The sequence below is a fragment of the Cupressus sempervirens genome, chromosome 4 (assembly GCF_028749045.1).
Source record: "Cupressus sempervirens isolate cs-2001-9-10 chromosome 4, ASM2874904v1, whole genome shotgun sequence".
Lineage (NCBI taxonomy): Eukaryota > Viridiplantae > Streptophyta > Pinopsida > Cupressales > Cupressaceae > Cupressus > Cupressus sempervirens.
This window is the reverse complement of record NC_143121.1, coordinates 814,505,553-814,517,308: the sequence shown is the minus strand read 5'-3', so window position 1 is coordinate 814,517,308 and position 11,756 is coordinate 814,505,553. Positions and strand designations below refer to the sequence as shown.

The window sequence follows — 11,756 nt, the reverse complement described above, 5'->3', positions numbered from 1 at the left end:
TTGTAAGCCTTAATAGGCCAATTTTATGCTACAATATTGAAGTTTTGTGGGTATCATCCCCACCCTAGTTTTACTTTCTATTTGGAAGGCTTCTAGGTCACTAAATTATTGTGTTCAAGTGTCATGAATCTTTTATATTTTCAATTTCTCATGCATACAATTAGATTTACTTTAATTAATTAAATGGTAACTAGATTAATGCAATCAAGATCTGAATTTGGTAAAGTTTTTGAGGTAACTGATTTACCCCTTCCCTCTTAGTAACCTAGCATAGTCTTTAATATTTCCAACAATCAATATCAGAGCTTTGTGGTTCTCAGGATAAAGTTTGATAGCTTGAGCAAAGATCAAGGACAATGGAGATATTCAAACTTGATAAGGCAATTGAAAATAAAAAGTTGGATCTAGAGATGGCCACTACACAACTCAAGAAAACTAAGGAGCAACTTTCCCATTCCCTAAAAAGAAGGAAGGAACTTGCAAATCAAATGAATGATCATTAGTATACTAAAGAAAAAATTGAAAACTGTTTCCCTTCAAGAAATTCAAATGAAGTAGATGATGAAATCAAAGAACTCTTAGAGAAGAATGGTTTCTTGCAAGAAGAAGTAAGAAATCTCAAAAGAGAACAAGAAATTTAGTTAGTAAGGCTATGTGAAATAATGAAATAGAGGAATAAGATGAAAGAAGAAATGGATGGAAGAAATAGTGAAATCCAAAACCAGTCCCTTCAACATGAAGATCTTATGGATCAAATCTCCAATGCAAATGAGAAAATCATGACCCAAAGATAGATTAATGAAAGATTAAGAAATGATCTAAATTTAGAAAGACAAATCAATGAAAGAATAAGAAATGATCTAAGATCTTAAAAGAAAATGAGTGAAAGATTGAAAAATGACCTAAACATTGAAAACCAAATCAATGAAAGAATGATGAAATCCTAAGCAGACGTGAATTAGTTAAACCACCAAATGAGTAGAATCTCTATAGAAAAAAAAGGTAAAGTAGGAATTGGATACAAAGAAGAAAGAGAATCTTCCAAAAAAGGTGCTCAAAGGAATCAAAGACCTACTTGTAATCACTATGGTAAGATAGGTCATACATCAAACAAATGTTGGAGTAATGGTAAAGAAAAATTCAATGGTAAATGCTACAATTTTAATTACCATAGTCACAGGGCTAATGAATGCAAAGAGAAACCAAAATTTGAAAGCAATTATATAAAATGCAAGAAACAAGGTCACAAGGCATTAGATTGCAGAACTAAGTCATTCAATCTAGTAGAATAGATTGTGAAAGCAATATTTGGTTGGGACTACAACACTTGGTGTAGATGTCATTACTATGGATAATTTGGACACACTTGCATGAACTATGTTAAACATCACACAAGGAAGAGAGATACCACCATAAGATGTTTCACTTGTATTGAACTTGGTCGTCTAGCCAAGAATTGGATGAATATAAGTAGAGTTGAAGATGAAAAGAAAGAAAAAGTAGATAACATCAAAAAGAAAATGAGATAGCAATGGATTCCTAAATCTATTGATGAAACTAGTTCAAGTAATGATGGTCATGTCACTCTAGAAATGGGTGAGTCCACCATTTCCAACTAAGTTCTTAAGGAAGAACTAGAACTACATTATCATGATCACATAAAATAGTTCTAATTGAAAGGTGAAAAAGATCCAAATTAGTATTCAATATACAAAAGGATCATTATGTAAGATTGGTAGCAATTATCACTGAGTTACCTTCTCTACCATGTAAGGTTGGGTCATTGACTCTATCGAGCAAAGTCAGGAGTAACAAGAACATGTTTGATTATCGAGTTATGGAACCTTCACTGAGTAATCAATTGAATAGTGGATGAAAAACTATCAAGCATAATTCCATGCATGATGTCATCATAGCTACCTTTGTACTGAGCATTAATGGTGAATTTTTATAAAAAAAGTAGGAAATTCAATTCATTTTCATAGAGAATTCTAAGTGTTATTGTGAAGAAGCTAATTGTAGAGCGACCAAGTGACTTCGAGAAAAATTTACAACTAAGTTCTTCAAAGTTTTCTTATCTTACCAAGTAGCCATGGCATCAAGCAACAACAACAAGGTGAAGAAAGGGTCTGAGATGTTGGTTTGAGGAGTAGAATGGAAAGCACCCAATTTCAAACTAGTATTGGTAGTTGCTGAAAACCTCGACCTAAATGGAGTGCAATCATAGATTCATCCAAAGGTACTTCTCATTAATGACATTCAAACTCATTTTAAGTGTGCAATTCAAGAAATTAGAACCCTAGAAATTGATGATGCCCTAGGTGAACTACGTGTTAACTGAATTCTCAAACCTAAACATAAACATTTGGAAGACAAGGGTTTAACCCACATTCCCCACCTACCCTTAAGTTTCCAAATCAAATGGATTAGATACATCCTAAGTCAAGTTCACAATAGTTAGTTATGGCTTGAGTAACCAATTCTAATTACCAAGAAAATGATTCATCACATTACCAACCTCCCCATGCTCTCTAAATCCAAAACCACTAAAACACTTGGTTGGGTGGAGTTGGAAAAGAAAACCCTACTTGAGTGGGATGATAGTGGTATGGAAATTAGTAGTGTAACTAATGTAGAATTAAAATTTGGTGTACATGTGATAGCTCACAAGATTTATAGTTCTGGCCATCTAAATAGTGTGTCATGTGAAGTTGTTGACTTGGCATACAAGGTTGTGAAGAACAACTTGTCATATGATCTTGTAGATTTGTTGTTGAAACAATTCAACAAGAACATGGAAAGTATTAGAACTTCCAAGAAAAACCCTTGAAAATTTGGTTCTTTCTTGACATGCTTATTTTTCTATGTTTAAAAGTATTTCCCTTCAAAAGGCACAATAGTATGGAGAAAAGATGTGCTAGTGTTATATCAGATTAATGAATATATTTCTAAAATGAAAGAGAATTTTGTTAGCATTATGGATAATTATTTGGATGTCTTCAAGGAGAAAATGAATAATAGATTTAGAATACCTAAGAAGTTGGTAGGAGATTACAAAGATGATGTTTGTTTCATGGTAGACAGTGATAGATTCTACATTCAAGTAGTGAAACCTAGAGTTATATGGGTAAAACCTCTTCCATATGAGGTGAACATTGATGAAGCAAAGGAAATAATTGAAACCTTGATTAATGAACCTGTTGATCCAAAGGCACCATACTTTGGAAGATATGATGAGGCAAAGGCAAGGATAGAGCTAAAGATAAAGCTTCCATGGCATTTAACAAAGGTAAGAGGAGGATAGAAAAACTCAAAACAAGCACACATATTATGTTAATTAAGGGAAAAGGAGAAGATTTTGTAGAAGTAGATGATGAAGAGGAATAAAAAAAGGAAGAAGAACAAGTGAAGAAGAAAGGCAAGGTGATCATCACCAAGCCATCCACTACATTGTTCACTAGAAGATCTAGGAAGAAAGGTAGTGAAATTGTCTTTAGCAAACCTCCTCCCACCTTCCAAGAAAAATTGAAACAATTGGAAGAAGGTGCAGGTATAACCAACTTTAAATCCTTGAAGTATGAAACAAAGACAGAAGTAGAGAAAAAGAAAATTAAAGAACTGGCTTTAACCAAGATGGAAAAATGGAAGAATTCACTAGACCATATTGCTTATCAAATTTCCAATGAATTATTAGAGAATTTGAAGCCACAATGGGACTTTTCTACTCAAACAGTCAAAGATATATATGCACAAAACCTGAGGCAGTTGCTAACTAGTATAAGAGATGCTGAGGTAAAAGAGTCTTTGAAGAAAAATAAAGGTAAAATGACTCTTAGGTTTAACACATGTTCATTTCTAGTCAAAGACATTGAGTGTATTGTCAAGAGTGCCACTAAAACTTGGAAGAATATTTATCACTTGCATAAGCAAAGTGACTCCCTATTAGAAGTTAAGGATGATAACAGTGATGATGAAAAAGAAGAAACTTACACCAAGCCCACACATTTTGACAATGAGGAAGCTGAAGAAGATAAAGAGGAAGAAGCTACCAAGGAAGAAAAATAAGATGATGAGGAGACTGACCCTATGAAGATAGCAATTGTAGTCATTGCCTCACTTGTCACTCTCCAAGTAAACTAGTAGCTACATCAAGCTCAAAGAAAACTCCAGCAAGTATGATTATGACAACAACATTCAATAATTTTTCAAATTCATCATCAAATTATTTCACAACTACATGTGCTCTCTATTTAGGATTTTCTTTAGTTTTTTTGGCTGTGAGGGTGTTTTGAAATCTATCTATCACCTCCATTAGTGTTCTGTGTAGAATTTTCACCTTTTTGTTCATCTTAAATAAATTTTTCAAATATGAGATCAGATTAGATTGATCATCATCATCACTTGTAAGGTTAACAAGACATATAGGAGAGGATGAGCTAGATGTTTTCATCTCATCTTCCTTTTCTTTCTCCTCTACTTCCTTCTTTGATCTTATGTCTTCTTCTTCCTTTTCTTCTCTTATTTTCTTTTCTCTTTCTTTCTTCTCTTCTTCCAACTTTTTCTCTTTTTCTTCTTCTTTCCTTTTATCATCTTCTTTTGGCTTCTTTTCTTCTTCAAGCAATTTTAGCTTGGCTTCTTCAATCTTCTTCTTTTCCTCTACTAGCTTTCTTTTCTCTTCCTCAATCAGTCTTGACTTATCCTAAATATCATCATAATGGGGCTTAGGTTGATCGAATGGGTCTTCATCAATGTTAATTGTAACATATGTCTGATCAATTTTCATAGTATCACTACTTACTAATACTTCCAAGGTTTTCTTTGCAATAGTAGGTTCTGCCTTTAGGTCACTCATCATTTGATTGATAGCTATTGTAGTTTCACTTCTAATAACATTATTTTCTCCTCCCATGAATAGAAATGGCCCCATCTTACTTCACAAGTAAGGTGTTAGTTTCTTCATCAATTTCTTGATTTCATCTTCATCATCTATATCACATATAGTTCTCAGCATTGACTTTTGAAGTTTCATGTCTTCTTCATGAACTAGTGTTTTCTTTGCTGTAAGTCTTTCATAGACCTTTTGATTTATAAAGCATTTAATGCTCTCAAGTTTCAAGTTATTTATAATCATATATCTCATAGTAGAGATATCAATTTGTTCCTTCTCAATGTAATTGTACAAATCGTAGAACTTATTCATCTATACAAAGTTCTCTTTAGTAATAATGACTATGTTAATCTTTTCTATCTTAGGTTTCCATGGTTTCCTTGTTTTACTTTCTAGCTATTAAGAAATAGTAACTTTCTCTTAATATTTGTCTTTTGGTTCCTCTTCTTCTTCTTCTTCATCACTAGAGTCCTCTATTAACATATCTATCAAGTTTTTTATTAGTGATAGCACTTATTTAGATTTTGTATGGCCACTAATAGATTTGGCATCGATTTGTGACAGCTATGTGCTGCAATTATGACAGCCATGTGTCGCCACTATGACAGAGATAGACGTCGTAGTTATTTAGTCACAAATTACAATGTCTATTCTTTCCTATCACAATTATGATGCCTATCCGTCACTATGTAGCCACTTATATTGACTTCAACCCCATCACAATTCTTGTGCATTTCATTGCAATTGCGACGGGATTTCCATCGCATCTACAAGAACCCCATCGCAATACTTGACCAAGTTGTCACAATTGCGATGACACCGACCCCAAAAATTGTGATGCAATTTCTGTGGATGTGACAGAAACCACATCACAATTTCTGTAATTGGCGTCGCAATTGTGACAGTCAGAGAAGTAAAACAAAAAATATATATTCCATTTGTCATTAATCCCACACCACTCCTTCCATTGGTCTTGATCTTCTATTTACTCCTCTCTTCCATAGGTCATTGTCCTGATGATGGATCATGGCGTATAATTAGGAAGCAAAGAGTGCACATACTTACTCAAATAGGTTCCTAAACTTACATGCCAGTCTATATGGAAAATATTAACAGCCTTTACACCTCAAAATTGGGCTTGATGATAAATCATCATATTTTAGGAGGCCAAGGTAAGCCAGGCAATTGATGTTAGTTAATTTAAATGTTCCACAAGGAACCAGTCAAAGACATTCTTCAAGCTCTAGAGGTGCACAATTATCATTAGGTTGTGTGATTCAAATATGCACTCCTAATTTTTGGGCCATTTCATTAGAAGGGAACCACGAGATATCTATAGATGACTAGGCATTTTATTCGAATACTATTAAATTAGTAGCATTTATGTGTATGCCTGGAAACAAAGATGGAAGATAGCCTTGGTGATGCTTCTGATGTTAAACTAAGATTATTGAGAAATTTAATAGTAGACCCAACAACTAAATTAATCACTGTTAGAAATCTAAATTGCCTTCAATAAAAATAAAGAACTACTGTAATGTAAAAAACTTTACAATTATAGCACTGCCACCCTAGTTGACAATAGAATTGCAATTTAACAACTCTATCTGACAGAATATTTACTAGAAGACCTAAAAATATTTCACACTCTAAAATAACCTTTAGAAAGGTTGGCATGCAATCTTTGCATGAAAAGTGAAAATGCATGTTGAGACATCTACCTCTAAATTCCCTAGCAGTATGCTATGCATACAAAGTACAAATGATGCATCATATGATCTTAACAAAGTAGATCTAGTTGAAGGTGCAGACTATAATAATTGCTGATAGGAAAATATAGTGATAAAATAGACTATGTCAAACTCAATCTTGCAAATCTAACTCCCAAAGTTTCACTTTTGAAATATAAGTTCTTCACAGCTACAAAAATACATAGAATCATGGACACATCTGCCACACATTTAAATGCATGCAGTTCCACCAATGGATAAAAGTGGCAACACATAATGTCCATGTAAAGATTTCATTGTGTGTACATGCAAACAAGCTTGCTCAAAATTGAACACCACAAAAAATGATAGGCAATACCCCAAGTACAAGATATGAAAATTGAGCTTAATTCAGCAAAATATTTAATTAGAGCATATAGCTCATGAACCAAATCTAAAGCAACTTAAAGTATGAATAAGAATGAGGGTATAGAATATGATGAATGTGTGCATGTTTGTTGACAAATAAAATAAACACTATTAAATAATCATGTGTTTAAAAATGATTTACCTGTAAGAAAACATATACACCAAACAAATAGGTAATTGAACCAAGTTATATATAATAGTAAAGTGGATTACAATCTCACCAGGACAGATGTCATCAGACCAAGAGATCCAAATCCTTAAAATAGAAAATCCAGTCAGGTTTGCTTCTAAAGAAAGTAATCATGTTTCCTTAAAAAAATAATAGATATATGTAAGATTAAATATAATGATCAATTCAAAGCCAGATTCAATGAAAAATAGTATTTTGCACCACTAACCCTATGCAAGGAAATCACTCTACACATCACCGTCATAATTTTTGCATGCCTAAACATAGGCACCATCACTCTTCAAAGCATAGGCTACCATGTCATCAATAAGCCTATGCTCATAACTATTCATGAATCAATCATTGAAAGAAGTTATTGTGTGCCTAACAGAGTCAAGATAATCAACATTGCAATCTTCATATTATTGTGCCAAGAAAAAAAACCAACCAGATTCCTACTGCATCATATTTAGCTTTCCAACTGGCCTCATATACCTCCTGGAAGATATCTTTAAACCTACCAATTTAAGTCACATATAAGAAGAATCTTCGAGAATATGAGGATCATTAAGCTAGAGAATCATAAAGAATGATAACATGGGAAGTAAGGTGTGTTAGAGAAAAAGGTAAAAATAAGATCATCAATCCTTGTATTGATTTGAAAACATACCTTCCATCATATTTTTTTAAAATTGTGTTTTTAGTACTCAAGTAAAGTGGCCATTTCTTCTCATAAGTTGTTGCCATTGATGCATCAGCAAATGCATGAATAGACTACACATAAATAATTAATCATAATTGAATATTTGAGATTTGCTCAATTAGAATTAGAATAGGAAATTATATTTGTCATAAAAGAAAGGACTACATACCTCATCAGTACTGTACAGAGCTAATGCTATTCCTCCATCTACTTTAAAGTCATATGCCTCCAACTCTATAGTTTCACCTTCGTTCTCTGGAACTGCATCAGTTGACAGAAATCACTGTTGCATGCTACAAAGAATACTAATGAAACAAAAAATAGATGTTTTTCGATCTCTGACAGTGAAACCACAATGATATTCACTAAGCCGAAAGACAATAATATTATAATTCAATGTGTTCACAAGTTGTCAGATATTGAAATAATCCAAGTATCCTTAGAAGTGGAGTTCAAAAAGCAATAAGCTCTTCACTTTTAGTGATAAAAACCTCATTACCTTTTTTAACATCATTACCTTTGATTATCTTTTGTGACCTTTTCTCAGCTAAAGACTTATGACAACTATAATGTCATTCCTAAATGACTCTAAAAGACCTTTTAAAACACTCTTCACACACCTATAACCTTAACTAACCCCATTCAAGCCTAAGTTGGCTTATATTTCCAATGTTAGAAATTTAAAAGATCTTGCACTTTGAGTGCATTTTACATCATTTAGGGACTTTAATAGCCTATTACATCATGTAAACACTACCATCCACCCATAACTCTTCCTAGGACACCCTAGGACTTCAAATGACCCCTTACATCATATTGACTCCCTATTTGTGCCAATTTGAGCTTCACTTACATCTTCTTGAGCTTCACTTTGTTTCAAGAATAGTTTAATATTATCTACTAAACAGGGCCAACTACGTGAAGGTGGAAGCTCATTTGGCCCCACCCCCCACCCCCTAACATCACTCTACATTCCCCATTAACATCTAACATTATTTCAACCATTAATAAAATGTAAGATTCAATCAATATCACATGATAACATTCATTAACACATTAGATTCGTAAACATGCAACATTCATCAATATTTTGCATTAACACATAACTCATGAACATTCATTAGCACATAATTAAATTGATTGAGACATGAAATTCAGTCATTATCAATTAAGGTATGTAGATGAAAATCACTTCTTTTTTTCCTTTCTATTTCTTTTTTCTATGTAAGCTCTAAGAGGAGCATCAGTGTCATCATCAATTCCCCCCTCATTAGTTCTTTTCTCGATTCTTGATGATCTCAAATTCCTATGCTGTTGCAAAGGGGGGCCCTCTGCAATAACAAATAAAAGAGTTAAATTAAAAATAATTTATTATAATTGTTACAAGTATTTAATTAGTTTAAATAACATAACTATGATGCTCTTTACCTAATCTGACCACATCATTTTGTCTAGACTCAACATCAACACGCTCATGAACATCAACCCCTCAATCCTCTATAGCTGCTATACAAAATGTTACATTAATCCAAACACCACTTGCAATTACATATAAAAAATTTAATAGAAAATGTATACCTCCACCACTGGGATGCACATCATGTGAACCTTCAGCATTCACAGATTGTGTAGAAGGATTGTTAGGCTGCATTCCAACATCCTGCGCATTGTTATCATTGCTTGCTTAAAACAAATATACTCACTTTATATTGGAACTTAACATCAAATAGACTAATTGGTAAAGTATTCAATTTGAAATAAATTTCATTAAGCTTATTTACCTATGGCTCAGATGCATCATTATTAGAACCTTCCACACTAATTTCAGCTCGTAGTCATTCAGCCATGGCTCTATAGCCTTGTTGGAAGCCAATTCTCTTATCCTCTTCTATGAAGCATCTCTTCAACTCTAAGCCCTACATTTTTGTGTGTTATGGTGAATTTTGCTTGCATTGTTTCATCAACCAATGGAGGGTAGTTAAAATATCAAAAGGAACTACAAAAGTTGCAAAAGTTGAGGATCAAGAATACTTACAACTCATGCTTGAAGTTTCAAAAAACCACTAGAGCCGAGCTTGTGTGTCCCGTGCTTTTCTAGTCTTGCCTTTGTTGCCTTTGATGTGTCAAGCAATCTATGAAAAGTTTGAAATATGTTATATAGTATAAATATAGAGGTTAATTAGTACATAATTACATTCTCAATAGTATCACATACCTTGGTGTACTATCTACTAGTGTAATTGTATTTTTCTTGTCAGATTTATACTTTCCATCCAAAATCAGAGCCTGCCACTTAGCCTCAGGAACATAGGGCGGACACTCATACCTAGGTGTAGACACTCAAAAATGGTTCACATCTATGACTTCATCACTTCTTCATACTAATTTGTCCCATTTTCTCATTCTACTAACTTTGATCTTTTGGCCAGATTGACCATATTTTGTCATTCGTATCCCCTTTCACATAAATTTCATATCAACTCGGAATCATATCAAATCAACTCAGAATCACCCCAAATTAAACCAGAATCACTCAAAATCAGTCCTAATCAACCCAAAACATATCAAACATCCCAAATCAATCATCATTTATCTAACTCCTAGGTATTGTTGTGGCTTTCAGTGCCTTGGAAATCTATCAACGTATCAATCTTATCAATCTGACCTTAGTACTGTCATGGCTTTCAGTGCTAGGTCAAACTATCATTCATGTCATCTAATCTCTGACATTGTTGAGGCTTTCAATGTTAGATAATGGCATCATCAACCATTTTAAAAACATTGACAATGTTCGTCGATGTTATTATGATCAAACCTTATCAATCAATTTCAATATTGTAGCATTTACAATGTCGATTAAATGTTACATATCAACCAATTCATGTCATGTGTCCTTGGCATGTTATCAATTTTGATCTATCAATAAATTTGACCATGGCTTTGGTCTATCTATCATCATCTTATTCCATATCCATCATCGTTACATTTCTATCAAAGGGTACAGTCGCATTCATTTAATCAATTTGGCCAATCATTTACTAATTTTCTCTATAGGATTAAATAACCCATAATTTAATCCTATTCTTTCTAATTATTCTTCCTAATTATCATCCTCAATTAATTAATTTTATTAATTAATTGATTCATTATCTACAAACCATGGAAATTCTTAATTTCCCAAGTTCCATTTTCCATCATTAATTCCATTTTGTACTAATTCTTATTTTGTGGAATAAGAGGACTTTTAATTCGAATATTCCATAAAATATTGCATCATCATGACACTTGGATATGACACCTCATGGATTCTCCTTCGACACTTGGCTAAGACATCTCATAATCAAATATTCTTATTCTCTTATGCATGTCTCTATTTGGCTTCTTTGTCATAGATTCTTGGCTTTAAATGGGTTGAGGTGTCTTATGACGCGTCATAGATTCTCTTCCACATTTAGCCAAGTTTGACTTTCATGTGTCATAGAATCTTACAATTGGCATATTTTGTCATATGCATCATGGATTCTCAAAGGAATCTCTTGCCACATCGCACATCTATGGGTGACAAATCCAATGCCCTCACTTTGAGTGTTGATTATAAAATGGACACTCTTTCTCTCATTTCGGGCCTTCTTGAAGTCTTGGAAGCCTTTAGGTACTAATTTATTTTAGATTTCTCACTCCATCTCTCACATTAAAATCATAACTTCAAGTATTCTCATGGCATCATCCACATCATAGGCTTTTGCTTCAAATTTGTGTGCACTATAGGCAAGTTTGGAGCTACAATCATTTGGAGAAGAAAGAAGGACATGGGAGCTACAAGCAAAAAATGGGGTTTCTATTGCTTTCTTTATTAGT

General features: G+C 33.3%; 1 protein-coding gene across 1 annotated transcript; it reads right to left on the bottom strand.

Moving 5' to 3' along the window:
* Positions 1-7,422: 7,422 nt before the first annotated feature.
* On the bottom strand, positions 7,423-7,965 carry LOC149563880 (cytosolic isocitrate dehydrogenase [NADP]-like). Its single transcript, XM_089824087.1, has 3 exons — positions 7,866-7,965; positions 7,644-7,712; positions 7,423-7,540 (listed from the first exon to the last, which is right to left on the bottom strand). The coding sequence occupies exons 1-3, from the start codon at positions 7,940-7,942 to the stop codon at positions 7,474-7,476; spliced, it is 213 nt and encodes a 70-aa protein (XP_089680213.1). The 5' UTR covers positions 7,943-7,965; the 3' UTR covers positions 7,423-7,473.
* Positions 7,966-11,756: the final 3,791 nt, after the last annotated feature.

What these genes read in the sequence shown, in the direction of transcription:
- LOC149563880 (XM_089824087.1), bottom strand. Translation starts at nt 7,942, where the DNA reads ATGGCAACAACTTATGAGAAGAAATGGCCACTTTACTTGAGTACTAAA. An exon ending in TTAAAAAAATATGATGGAAG is followed by an intron (nt 7,713 to 7,865) that starts GTATGTTTTCAA and finishes TTAAATTGGTAG; the next exon opens with GTTTAAAGATATCTTCCAGG. An exon ending in TATGATGCAGTAGGAATCTG is followed by an intron (nt 7,541 to 7,643) that starts GTTGGTTTTTTT and finishes ATTCATGAATAG; the next exon opens with TTATGAGCATAGGCTTATTG.